This window comes from Quercus suber, unplaced genomic scaffold (genome assembly GCF_002906115.3).
Source record: "Quercus suber isolate HL8 unplaced genomic scaffold, Cork oak 2.0 scaffold_251, whole genome shotgun sequence".
In the NCBI taxonomy this organism is placed as follows: domain Eukaryota; kingdom Viridiplantae; phylum Streptophyta; class Magnoliopsida; order Fagales; family Fagaceae; genus Quercus; species Quercus suber.
Window position 1 is genome coordinate 848,942 of NW_027069707.1, and position 14,739 is coordinate 863,680.

Genomic DNA, 14,739 nt, shown 5'->3' on the forward strand with positions numbered 1-14,739 from the left:
CGAGTTGGATACGAATGTGAATTTGCGCCAAATGCAACCATTTAGAAGGTAATATCCAAGCATATTAGATATGGAAGGTATAATATCAAAGTGCATTGAGCAATCTTTGGACCTTTTTGACCAAATTAAGATGTAGGTATAAAATACATTGTTCAACATAATTAATGAGTTTGCAATACAAATGCCGGACTGAAAAAAAAAATTGTTGTCAAATTTTCATTGTTTGTTTTAATTAATATATATATATATATATGTAAGGACGCAATTTGAGTCCTAAGCTCAAAAGTTAAAAGGATCTAGGCTCAAAAAGCCTAATACAATGAATTTATAGAGAGTGAGTTGGAAAACTAGGCTCTAATGAGTTGGGTAGTAATTATAGTAGATCCAAATGACAATAAAGTAAAAATAGACTAGTTTTATTTAAAGAAAATTGTTTTTGGCACAGTTCAAGGAGATCAATTCTTATATATAATTCTTGAAGTTGATTACAAGTACAGTTCTTATTGCTACAGTATTTCTCTCTCAATTCTCCGATCCCTCTCTCTCAGGGCCTCCCTTTATTTTATACTATCTTCCTCCTTTCATTTCTGCCCTCCACATGTAGATTAGATTGTTGGTGTTGATTCTTGTCGCATCAACACCTTCATGAAATCTTTGGAGAGTAGCTGTAAGACTAAAAACTACTGTTCATGTATCACTTCCTCATTAATGCCCAAAGAGTTAGCTGTAAAGTATTTAATGCGGTGGTAGCAATATTACATAGCCTCCATCTGTCCTGTTCCTTCCTGATACTTACCCTCATTAGTGAAATTGTCCGGAATGTTGTTCTTGATGGCAGACCACACCTTTTGACCTCGGCTTTGCTCAGCCGATGAAGCATTCCTCCTCGGACCGCCCTCTTGGACAATCATGATCAGACCTCACCTCTTCACTCACTAACATGGATTCTTATGACAGTTTTTACCCGTCCTCGAACTACTTAATGTTCTTGGATTGGGCCCCTAGCCCAATATATATACATAGATATATACTACTGGGCCTATTTCGCCTACAATATATATTTCTCCATATTGGAGTTGCATTATGCAGTTTTATTTTGAGCTTTTAAAGTTCTCTCTTAAATATTTGTGTTCTGCCCTTCTATTTAGTTTTTTTTTTGTTGTTGATATTTTTGTATTATATATTGTTTATTTTTTCTTTACTTAGTTTCCATGAAGTTTAAGAGTTATCATAGTTTTCAGAATCTAATTACTAAAACATAAGCACATATAGATATGGACATATGATTTTGAAGCAACTTTTGAAGGTATTTTGTAGTTGCACAAAAAATTGCTTCCCTATATGTATGATTCAAAAAATTAAATTTTCATTTCATATGAAGATTGTAGATTAAAATGTTAATCAATATTCATTCGTTAGCATTTTTTTCCCACAAAATAAATATATGATCATTTTGTTCAAATGTCAGGACACAAATATGCATGTGACGCTAGAAGACCCCGCAATGATTTCAAGTAATAGACTCCTATGTTTCATTTTTAAACTCAATTCATTTTGTTGTTGAACACAACTCATTACAAGACATGATCTTAATTTTAAAGGCAAAAATGTGTTGGATAAAACTCAAAGAAACACTAATTTTAATGTTCCAATTGCACATCATTTCGGATCAAATCATACAAGCTCTACACAACATATTTCTCATCTTCTATGAAATATGAAATAATTAGAAATGTAAAAGTGATTTGCAATAATAAAATATAATATAGAATATGATTGTGAACTAAATTTTTATGATTTTATTTTTAGTTAGTTTTCTTTAACCCTATTACCCTTGAGCAACTTAATTTATATGGCGGACAAAAAATGTTTTAAAATCTTGATCTTGATGAAATTTTGTAGTGGCTAATATTATTTGTATTACTTTAATTTAAATAAAATATAGATAAACATGACCAATCAAATGAAACTCTTGAACGTATTCAAATGATAATGTCAATATCTACATGCCAATCTATATATATATATATATATATTAATAGGCAAAGATCAGAGAAAATTCAATTAGAATTTGAAATTAGAATTCAATTTTGCACCATGTGTCTTAATTTATGTGAAGATCACATCATAATTATCCACTTATGTTTGTGTCATGTGTCCACTTAAGTTTTTTAATTTTTGTGTCAAGTAAGTTAATGAGTACAAAATACTAAAAATCTAATATTAATGAACAATAAAATTTATAATAATAATAAAAAAACCCAGTCACATATACTCAATAAAAATCACAGCACAATAAAGATTACCACACGTTTTATCTTATTCAAAATTAGAAAAAAATGATCATAAGTAGTATTAAATTTAGGTAGGAATTTTAATATGTGACTTGTAATGACTCAAAAGATAGCCCAAGCCCACTTAGAATAGTGGTACCCAATACTTTAAGCCCAACACAATAAATTTGTAAGAGAGTGGGCTTTCTGAGTCAACTGCAATGCTAAGTAAGATCCAAGCTTGAAATGAAAAGGACAAAAGCTTTTAATATGAATAGATGAAGCACAAATTCATTGTAAACACTTTCGCGGGCTCGTCCAAGGATGGATTGTTCATAAAAAGTCAAAGCCAATCTCTCTACAATGTGATACTTTAGTCTTTTCTTCTTAAGTTCCTAAAAAATGCTAGTCCTCTGTTCTAGAGGAGTTCTTTTCCTTATATAGTCTTTTCTATGACATCTTAGCCCTCCACTTGTATGTCTCAAGGGAATAACTTAGATGTTTGTCCCATCAGGACCCTTCTAGGGGTGGTAGAGAGTGTTGTGAGCTATGAGGTCACTGTTCAGGTGTCTTTTTATCATAAATGCGGTCAGCTTAGTTATGTAGAGCATTGAATGTGGAGGAGATGGTTACCTTCTACAAATATTTCCTCTCTCCTCTATTTGCACGTCTTTGATGGCTTCCTTGGTGTCTTGCTTTTGGATGCTGGTGGACAGCTAGGGCATCTCGAGGTGCTATGGCACCTCGGGCTCCTCAGACAATAGGTACGTCCGTATCCCATCCTTGGACCTCTAATCGCATATTTGCTTGAACTAGCATTGTCTTCAAGTCTGACTTCCTCGGACTCTACCTATGCGTCAGACTTTAATTGGCGCATAAATGGGCCTTTGCCTTTCCTCGGACTAGACCTATGGGCTTCGTTTTTTGGTTTGGATCCCTCCCTCCCCTTTATTTGGTCAACTCACAAGTGAGCCCATCAATCCTTCGGCTGTAGCATTTCAGCCAACATGAACATGATGCCAAATTGCCAATTGCTATAGCTGTATACACCTCTCCTCCTTCAGCTCTCAGATTGCACTCTACAGATCTCCCTCCTCTTGGGTTATCTCTCTCTCTCTCTCTCTCTCTCTCTCTCTTTCTCATAGGAGTGTGCAAAAAATCCACCAACCCGTCAAACCCGACCCGACCCGACCCACCGGGTTGGGTCGGTTTTTAGGGCTTGGTGGGTTGGGTTGGGTTACAAAAATTATTTTTATAGTGGATCGAGTTGGGTTTAGGTCATAAAATTACAAACCCACCAAACTCGACCCGACCCGACCCACCCATATTTAATATATATTTAATATTTTTTTTAAACTAGCTGTAGGGCACTTATATATATATATATATATATATAATATTATATAATTAATAAAATTTTTAAAATAACCAGCTCTTCTTATCCCATATAAAAGCCAATTATTTCACACAAACTCTAGTAAATTACTATTGTTGTTTAGTCATTAGTGTTGTTTGCCTCTAAGGAGTACATTGATACTAATCTTTGGGTTTTTTTTTTTAATATGTTAATATTTATATTTTTTTCTACTCAATTTAATAATAATAATAATAATAATTTGTCAAACCTATGGGTTTTACCCGACCCAACCTGACCCATGTGGGTTGGGTTGGGTTAAATTTTTTTTGACCCACCATGGCGGGTTGGGTCAAAAATTCCTCTCAACCCGACCCATGCACACCCTTACTCTCATATTTACCTTCATTACTGATTCTTGAGTCCAAACACATTGTAGTTAAGTATTACATGTATTTGATGTTGATAGTTTATTGAATATTCGTAAATGGACTTTCAAATTGAAATTCCATATTATTGACCTCTTGAAAGATTGGTGTCAATGGAAATGCTTGTTTTCTTGCATTTTTTTTGTTGGCTTTTTGCTCCCAATTGTGGTGCATGGGTATATGATGGTGTCATTTGTGTTGGGCATGTTTTAGCTATGTTGGGGCCATGGGAAGGGGATTTAGAAGGGGGAAATATATGAATGAGGTACTTGTAATAGCATAATTTCTTTTTCATATTTACATGTGTTCATGTGTTTTATAATTTTGCATATGAGGTGTTTGAGAAAAATGCATATGGATGTTTGTGGTGGGCATGTTTGCATATGGAGTAGTATCATTCAATAAAGAATTACATTTTGAAAAATAATTTGTTAACAATCAAGTAACTCTTCCTAAATGATAGGAAGCCCTTATTTGATAAGCCTATCAATAAACTAAAGAACCAATCCAACTAAATCTCTATCTTCTATTTGAATTTATATACAGCAATTCAAAGGAAAAGTAATAAATAGTACTTTTTAAGACCAATGAAAAATTATACAAACCAGATCAATTACAAATGTTTAAGAAACTAAACTACTTATTGATGATGCCAAAAATCTCACCAGTGAGTTGCGCGATACTTGTATGCTCAAAACGACACCTACACAACAAAAAAGAAAAGACCTAACAGAGAGCATCGGTGTGGTGCCGGCCAAATACCCTCCGAAAGTCAAGTTAGAACTTCTTTCAACTCTAGAGTGCTAGAGAGGGGTTAACTATGCGTACCTCGGCTTATGAGGGTATTGGGGTTTTTATAGTGGTAAAGGGTGGACCTCTCTTCCTTGGAGTAGAAGTCTTTTCCTTATAGGAATCCTTATGCGCGTAGATTGCGGAATCCTTTCCTTATAAGACTCTGATACTGGGAGTGGAATACAAGCAATTTCCCTAAAACCCATGCGTGATGATCAAGTTATGGTCTTCATAGACCCGTCAGCTTTTAAACCGTCAGCCTTTAAACAGTCAGCCTGTACTTCCCTTCAGCTAATGTTAGTATCAGCTTCACGCTTCGTTCAGTAGCCTAGGGGCTTCAAATTGCCGTCAGTTAGACTTGGGGACTTCAGCCCGTCGGTTTTGTCTTGATCTAGTCAGCATGCATTTCATTACGTTTAGCTTGTCACACCCGTCAGCCAGAACAGAAGCTGACGGGTTAAGCTTATGGTACCTGCTATAATCCTTCCATATCACTTATCATTGTACATTGTCATAACAAAGTCCGATAATGCTTATAGGCAAATATTTTTTTCCAAAATGCAAAAGAGTAAAAAACAGCCACAACATAGAGTTTGTTAATTGTGATTTTGTGTAAAAGAAATGTTTATAGAGTTTTAGTAAGTATATTAAAAAATTATTAATTAAACTACGAATTTATTAAGTCGACCACCAAATCTGGCTACACTCACTGTTTGACTGTGTCCGACTTAGGGGTTTTAGCCATTCAGGGTAGAGAGAGAGAGAGAGAGATGGGGAGGAGGATATTGAACGATGCGTTGAGATCGATAGTGAATGCGGAGAAGAGAGGAAAAGCAACAGTGGAGTTGAAGCCTATCTCCAATGTCATTTCTTCCTTTCTCAAGATCATGAAAGATCGAGGTAAATCTGTACTATTCCCCCTCTTTGACGATATGGGTTTTCTTTATAGTTCTACTTTTTCCATTGCTTCAATCAAAATTTCCCATTTATACTTTTGGATTCCCTTATTATTTGAAATAGTAGTGGGTTGTACCAATTAAGGATCAATGGTTTAGTTTTTATTTATCTTGAGGTAATGTAATATTTGTGTTTGGTCTTTGGTGCTGAAGTGGTAAAAGGTTGGTGGGTACTTCAAATTATTGGTGTCATAATGTTGGAGCTAGCAGAAATAGTGAGACACTGAGATACTGGCGTGTTTGTATTGAAAAAGAATGGTGGATTGTCTATTTTATTCCTACCCATAAAAATTTTAGTGGGGTTGTTTTTGAAATCTGGTACTCTAAAATAGAGTGATGAACGATTGCATCATGGTTCTGTTTCATTTCATGTGGATTTCAGAGCATTTTAGATTCTCTCTTCAATGTTTGTATAGTTTGAAGTTCAGTGCGGTTACACTCAACTCAAATTTTTTTTTTTGGTCGGTCTTGTATATGTTTCTACTCTGAACTGATATAGGTTTAAGCTTTTTTTATTCTTGGTTATGCTTGCATCTGGTGAATTTTGAACCCATTGTCTTATCCTCCACCTATTGTGGGAGGAGGAAGTATTATTAGATTTAGAGCTCATATACTTATTATTTTATAGGTAGCTCATATACTGGGTCTAAGCCAAAATTCTACTTGTTTTATTATTATTTTTCAAGTACTGGTACCTTTAGTCTTATTCTTTGTCTAATATTCCTAAAAGACGAGAGGTTGAAACAGTTGCCATAAAGTAAGAGGGAGATAATTAAGTTTAGAACCCTTAGGAGGTCCCTATCATAATTAGAAACCTGAAGTTACTAGAAAATATATAAATAAACTTAAATGGGAGACAAGGAGGTGCCTGTATTTTACTTGATTAATTGAATAGCTGTTTGTGTTTCATTGGGATCAGAAGTATGATTTCATTTAATTTTCCTCACAGCAGCTCTAGCTGCTTATGTAAGGTTAGTCTTAGGCATTTTCAGATGGTTCCTTTGCTTCTATATGAATCCATGCGTACGTAGGGGTAGTTTAGGAAGTTTCTTAAACCACCTTCTCTAGACCAGCAAAGTTTTGCTACCCATGGTAAATTATTCATTTCCTTCTTCTATTTTTGGGTTTGGGTTCCGAAAGGCGATTGGTTATCTTTTGCATGCTGCAGAATGAACAGCTTGATTTTTTGGCCACACAGTTTAATTAACTTGGCATAGTTACTTTTAGGGTACATCAAGGATTATCAGGTCTATGATCCGCATAGAGTGGGGAGGATAACAGTTGAACTACAAGGCAGGGTTAAAGATTGCAAGGCTCTCACTTACAGGCAGGATATCAAGGCAAGGGATATTGAAAATTACAGATTGCGTATGCTACCAACACATCAGGTTTGTCGCATTTTGATGTTCAACGTTCTGTCATGGATGCTCGTTTTCCCTTTTTATATTGGAAAAGGCTTGGGGGAAGAATGGGCTTTGTGTTTGTGTTGTTAATGAAATCTCACTTGTTTATGAAAGAATGAAATTCTTCTTCTTCTGACTTATCTTATTACTCGTCTTTCCCTCTCTCCGTGCAGTGGGGTTATGTTGTAATCACAACTCCAGATGGTGTTTTGGATCACGAAGAGGCAATTAAAAAGAATGTGGGTGGTCAGGTTTTGGGTTATTTTCTTTAGACTTCCAACTTGCCTTTTTCGACATGTTTGGAGGGAAAGGGGCATAGAGTTGCCCATATGATCACATTTTGCCTTTTGTAGCAAGCATTTGTTATGTTGTCTACTTTTCTTCTTCAGTCAGTTGTAAATTTGTCTCTGCTGATGAATGAGATGAAGGACATGACGTTGTTTCCTTCCTCTTCCTAAATTGATTGTTTGTTCAGTATTGAAACATGATGGTACAAATTCACTAGATCTACCTGAGAATTTGGTCATATTGTTACTTAAAGTATCTTAATTTGACAGGATATCTTAATTTGCATTTCTCTTCCCTCTATAAAACCAAAGATAATAAATGAGTTAAATTATACAGAAACAACAACCACGAGCTGCTTAATACAGCACAGAGAAACGATATTAAGCTATTGATTTCAAATTTGTAAAATTTGTACACAACTGATCTATGATTACCAATTGAAGTTCAATTTAAAATTTCAGTGCAAATGCACTCTGATAGCACTTTCGCAATCTGGCATTTTCTAATTTCAAACATCTTGCAATTGATACCAACAATGGGCATTGATTACTCAAATTTCTGTGTCTGCTACGACCTTGGGTTGTCTTAAGTTGCACCAACTTCTAAATTTAACACCCCGAGAAACAAAGTAAATTATAAATGCAATATATGCAGCTGTAAATGCACACACAACTGTGCCAAACAACGTACTATTCACTTCAGAGGAGAAGAAGTCCAGCAACAGATACCCGTTAATCAATATAACCAGTGCTGCCAGCAGCCATGAAGTGATCTACAATAAACGATAAAACAAAAAAAATGGTGAACTCTTCAACCACTATTTAAGAATTTCAATCATTGTGCAAAGAAAAAAAATACTATGAGCAGCATGCAAAGCAAGTCATGAGAAAACTCTGCATTTTTGCTGGGAATTGCCAGTTCCACCTTTAGGAATGTTTTAGTTTACTCAAAAGTTACACATCGACCCTAAGATTAATCAAGTAGCAAAACATGTATTTACCAGCTTAGTGCCATACATTAGTGGTATTAGTAACTAGAATTGCCTCATCGTGTCTAAATCTGTTCTTTTTGACTATCAAGTAGCGAAACTTGTTGACTTTGATTGGCTTCTGAATGTTTGGAAAGCATTAGAACAAACTGTGTGCATTGACTTATGAAAATATTTCATTGTAAATTTTTTAAAAGCTAATTATGAACTTTGTGCGATTTCAGGGTGAAGTTAACTGTGTCAAATGGGATCCAACAGGTTCTTTGTTGGCCTCTTGCTCTGATGATATCACAGCAAAGGTTGTTGATGCTACTCCTTCCTTTTAGGAAATTTGATTTACATCTTATGTTTTATTTTTATTTTTATTTTTATAAGTAATTACTGCTTCATCAAATAAAAAAACAAAAGTACAGAAGGACTTATTAAAAAAACAAAAAACAAAACAAAACAAAGTACGGACTCCAAAGGGACCAAAGCACACAGGCAGTGTGCTAGGGGCCAACAAAGAAAACAAAATTATAAAGCAAGAAAATTACAGCTATCAAGTAAATCAGCCAAAGAGTTAAAGTAAAAACACCTGAGGCATTTGTCTACTCAGATAAAAGTCTGGAAGAATAGCAGCTTCAAATCATGAATCAACCTCTTTTGCTTCCTTCAAAAGTGCAATTATTCATTTCCCACCAAATACTCCACATGAGACAATGAGGGATCATTGCCCAAATCGCTGCATATCTATATCTGTTAAACTTACTTGGCCAGCTTGCTAGAGGATCCACAACCCCATTGGCATAACCCACAGAACACCAAATAGAGAAAACACCAAATTCCACAGCTCTCTAGCAACAGGGCAGTGCATAAGTAAATGATCAATAGTCTCCTCATCTCTCTTATACATGCAACACCAATCGATCACCATTACTCTACACCTCCTCAAATTATCACTACTTAAATCCTCCCCAATGCCACAATCCAAAGAAAGAAACTAACCTTTGTAGGTACTTTCGACTTCCATAAGACTTCCAAGGAAAAGAGAGTTGAGTAGAAGAATTAAGGCCCTATAAAGGATCTAACATCAAAAGTCGCTTGTAGGAGGGAATCCAGCAAAGCTCATCCGCTACATTCTTTCTCCTCAGGCCAGAATAGATCAAATCCATAAAGGAGACAACCAATTCCAATTCCCAATCTTGTGCTGGTTTAACAAAACTGACATTCCAATGATAACTATCCTCTAAAAGAGATAACAAGTTTGCCACTGAAACATCCCTGTTACAAGCAAAGCCATAAAGTTCAGGAAAGTTGTCTTTCAGAGGAAGCCCCCCACACCAAGGGTCACGCCAGAATTTTATGGAAGAGTCATCTCCCACCTCAAAGTTAAGAAAATGATAAAAAGTGTCGCACCCCTTCTTGATCCTCTTCCAAAGACAAACTCTGTTGGGCCCCTGCACAGAATTAGAGCACCAAACCCCCCTGCATCTTATGTTCCATTGACATAGATTTTCACTGTTGGCATTATATATATGTGCATGTGTTTGTGTGTCTGCACTTTTGTCACTGCAAGGGTTGTTTATGGTACTAGTAGTACATTGATTTGCATCTTATGTTCCATTGACATAGATGTTTGCTCTTAGCATTATCTCTATGTGTGTGTGTGCGCGCCATCTTCAACTTGTATTCAATCTTCAAATTAATTTACACTATTTCATACAGTTTAATCACATTACTTCTTGGCTTATCTTGGTTCTTGTCACTCCAAAATATATTTTGTTCGGTTGGCTTTTTTCTTTTTGGTGTGTTTTTGTTTTCAATTTCAACTAATATATAGCAATGTTGTAGACATGGAGTATGAAGCAGGAAAAGTTTGTTCAAGACTTAAAGGATCATGCTAAGGTACTGTGGAGATTTTGTTTCTCTTTTTAAACTCAACTAGTCGCAGACCTGCGCAATGCGCAGGAAAATATGATATAATTACTTTTTATTGGAATATTATTGAATTAATATAATATAAAATGTATATTTTTAGAAAGTCAATATGTGTTATTTGAAATTGTGTTTTAAATCACAACATATGAAAAAATCCCACAATATATTTCCCTTTAATTCATAAATTACATGATTACTTGCATTATGTGGTAAAATAAAACCAATCCATCCATCATGGCATTGTAAAGTCATCTAAATATAATCATATGAAACCACCTTTTTGTTGATCTTGTCTCATAAACTAAAAGTACCATCTATACAACTAATAAGATCTTTAAAAGGTAACATATGACAGAGAATTCTAGTTTACTGCCTTCAACATTGAGATCAAGATTTTTTTTTTTCTAGAGAGTGTACATGTTCAACAAAGAGGAATTAATCAAGGAATATTTAATCATTGTCAACAATGTGAGTTTTCTATTTAATTTTCTTGGTTTCTCACTTTTCAAAATGAAGATGACATTGGCATATACAAACTACAACGATTGTAGAGTAGTTATGCAAAACTGTTTAATACATTATTGTTCAAAATTTTATACAGATAAATTCAACCTCTTGTTCCATGTGTTGTATATAGTTATGGAATCTCAAAGTTTATTCTCCACTTAGGCTTGCATTACAAATACCAATGACTTAATAATAGAAACCAACACTATTGAGAAGCTTATGTGGTGCAGTGCTTTAGCTAGTGCTAAATGTTGTAATAGAAGTTATGCAATTTCAAAACTTGCAAAGAGACTAAAATGAAAAAATGAAAAACAAAATATTAATTCAAAAATGTTAAATGAAATAAGCATTGCATATATGAAATATTTAAGTAAATAATAGGATACCACAAAGGATGTCAATACTAGTAGGCTATCACTTGAACTCTTAAACCCCAAAAATTAATCTAATGAGCTAGATATAAGAATAATTGGAATAATAAGTGCCAACAAAAATTCGTAAGCTTTAATAACTGATTGAGCTTGATTGTTTCCAACAACAAAACATTTATAAATTAGTTTTAAAGCAATATCGGTTGCTTCAAATCGGATTTTTTTGGTTGTTTTGATTTTGGCAATTGTCCCCTTGTTGCTTCTACTTCTTCTTTTTTTTCTTTTTTTCTTTTTTTTTTCTTTGCTTTTTTCCTTCAATAAAATCTTGCAATTCATCAACAAAAAATGGTTACTTTTATAGCTTGGTCATTTTTATTTTTAGAATTAGAAACTTTTATAGTTTTTTAGCTTTCCAAGTCATGTCTATAAAATTATACAAAAAGTGTAAAACATAGTTTTACAACTATTGAACGTTGCAAAGCCACATATTCACATCAAACATCTTATTTCTACTACTAACAAAGCAGGTTTTTTCCCCCTTCAATCTTATTCTTGCAATTACTTGCTATTATGTTTTTTTTTTTTTTTTTAAAGACCTCGAGTTAAAAAAACTACTGGAGGTAAGCCAAATCTTACAAAAAGAGAGTGCATATGCAAATGTGACCAATAAAAACAAAAGTAATAGAAACAAAAATATTAAAATCAAAACCCTCACCATAAGGAGCTGTAATTCATGCAATATGTAGATGGCATTTATGGACATAAACTTAAGAAACTTTCACAACCATTACATGCCAAAACATTTGAAGCTCAAAAGAGAATAGGGTGCCCAAGTTTAGAAATAGTGTTCAAAAGTATTCTCCCCATTGATTTCCTACTACCACACGTCTAAGCGAAATTTCATCAAGTATATGTCATGCAACAATAACCCCAAAAAAAAAAAAAAAAAATTATCGACATTCCACATGGGATAAAAAAATGAATGGGTGACAATTAAAATGTTTTTATTGACAAAAAGGAGAAAAATAATTGACAAAAAATCAAGTCTAAAGGTTGATCTCTTTTTCAATATGTCTCTTTTGCTTTTGCATTGTCTAGTTCTCTGGTTTTCTCAATAGATTAAATTCAATGGAGAAAGGAGGAACTGAGAGCATGAGATAGAAATTAGGAGAGACAAATTGGTTACTTGGTTGATTCAAGAAGAGCAAAAAAAGATCGTAGAATTACCAAGTCGGATGGTGTTTCAGCAGCTTTTGCAGAAGTGGAGAGGGGGCAATTGCAATATATAAAGAAAATAAATCAAAAAAGAGAGAATAGGAGCTGACATGGATGTGCACGCGGTTTGACTTAGTTGCGAAAATCACGTATTTTGCGTTTTAAGGGCAGTTTTTAAAATTTTTCAGTTTTCCCTCGAACTTTTGTGACTGTTCATTGTCTTCCCCATTTCAACTCTCTCTCAAACTCACCGTGTCACTCTCGAAAAACCTTCATTTTTGCATCATTTCTACTCCAATCTTCAAGAAAAAGGTATGGGTTCTCTTATTCTCACCCAATATTTCATGATTATGGTTTTGTTTTCTTGTTTTGTGAGTTGTTATTGTGATTTGAGAAATATAGGATTCGGATATGGGTTGAGGTTATTTTGTTGGATTTGTTTTAATGGGTTTTGTTGAATTTAACAATCTGATGCTTGATATGCTTCTTCTCATGCCTGTTTCTTTCTTTCTTGTGTACTTTTGTTATTCTGACCTAAGTTGTGCATACCATGCCCATTGTGTAATGTCTTGTAGACATGTGCTTAAGTGATTAGAGACTGAGTAAGATGGTTTTGTGTTGTGTTTGGTTCACAGATTGCTTATGGCACATCTTCGTATGTGTCTAGTTTTGGGCCCTAGGTTGCTCTTGATTGTGTTTGTGCACACTGTCACATTGAGTTTTTGATTCTTTGTTGGTGATAAAACTGTTTGTGCTTTACTGTGGTATGTTATCTTATGCTTTGTTGCTTCTAAAACCTTGTGTGGGCTAAATCTTTGGTATAAATATCTGCTCCTCAATGTGTTTCTAATCTAATACTAATGTTTTGAGTGTCCACCTATTGTGCACTGTTCTTGTGGATTTTTCTGCTATGTTTACAGATGACTCCTACCAAGAAGAAAACCATTGCCAAGAAGGGTGATAAAAGGCTGAAAATGGACAACTCTAAGTTCAGATCTACACAACACTTTGAGAGATACAAAGTGTACTACCTAAATGCAACAATCATTCAAGAAAGATTTATGGACTTAGTGGATCTGAAGGACACTTTCATTCCTAACTGTTTTGAGGGCAGAGGTTGGGATAAGTTGTTGAGTGACTTGCCTGGAGTGTGTGAGCCTTTGATTAGGGAGTTTTATGCAAATGTTGTGCTAAAAGATGATGAAATTAATTGCTAGATAAGAGGAAAGGAATTCACTATAGATGCGGGTGATATAGATGACGTGCTAGGACTTGAAGGCTTAGATGATCATGACTTCACCAATTACAAGGACAGGATGCTATCCATAGAAACTGTCCAATATCATATGGGTGGTGTTAAGGAAGGGAGATGCCTTAACACTAATGCCTTCCCAGCTGACATGAGGTGTTTAACCACCATCATGATGTTCAATTTGTACCCAGTAAGGAAGCTGACTACAATCAACAATGCAAGAGCTATCTTTCTCATGGAGCTCAAAGAGAAAGCCTTCATAGACATTAGCTCTCACATATTTGACACAATTGTGGATGAGACTAGAACAACTTCAAGGGCTAAGCTGGTTTTTCCCAGCCTTCTTATGAGACTTTTTAGATTGAAAGGTGTTAAAATCCCTCAAGATATCAATCCCATGACTCCACTTTCACCCACCAACAAACAAATCATCACAAGGATACAAGTTCGTCTCCTAGGTAATTAAGAAGAAGGTAAACCAATGGAAACAGAGACAGAGACTGTAGGAGAAGCCTTAAGCTCAAGAGTTCGTGCTAAGAGAAGCAGAAGTTCATCTTCATCAGTTGTACCTTCAGATGTATTCTAGATCATCCTAGAGAGGATAGATGGACTCAAAGATGTCTAGAATGAACAATTTGACAGGCTGGCTGCACTTCAAGATCAGATGAACATCCTCTCAGCAAATTTTGATAGCTTCTCCACTCAACAATGACCCTTTGGCCATTCCGATCAAAAAGGGGGAGATTTTTTTGGGGGAAACTCTTGAGGGGGAGTGCCAGTTTGAGGGGAAACCTGCATAAAACTTACAGTTTCTACCTCAGTTTTACTTTATGTTTATGTTGCGGGTGTTGGTATTCTGTTTTGGATAATGTTGTCTATATTTTGGGTTTGCTACACTTTGGTTAATAGTTTAGTTTGAACTCATGGTTGTTTCTATTAAATATTTTGAAAATTGTGGCTCATTGGTTTAAGTTTTTATATATATATTGATA

General features: G+C 34.8%; 1 protein-coding gene across 1 annotated transcript; it reads left to right on the forward strand.

Annotated features, from left to right (window-relative positions):
• The first annotated feature begins 5,531 nt into the window (after positions 1-5,531).
• LOC112040839 (small ribosomal subunit protein uS8my) lies at positions 5,532-7,732 on the forward strand. Its single transcript, XM_024073768.2, has 3 exons — positions 5,532-5,747; positions 7,031-7,191; positions 7,380-7,732. The coding sequence occupies exons 1-3, from the start codon at positions 5,618-5,620 to the stop codon at positions 7,476-7,478; spliced, it is 390 nt and encodes a 129-aa protein (XP_023929536.1). The 5' UTR covers positions 5,532-5,617; the 3' UTR covers positions 7,479-7,732.
• Positions 7,733-14,739: the final 7,007 nt, after the last annotated feature.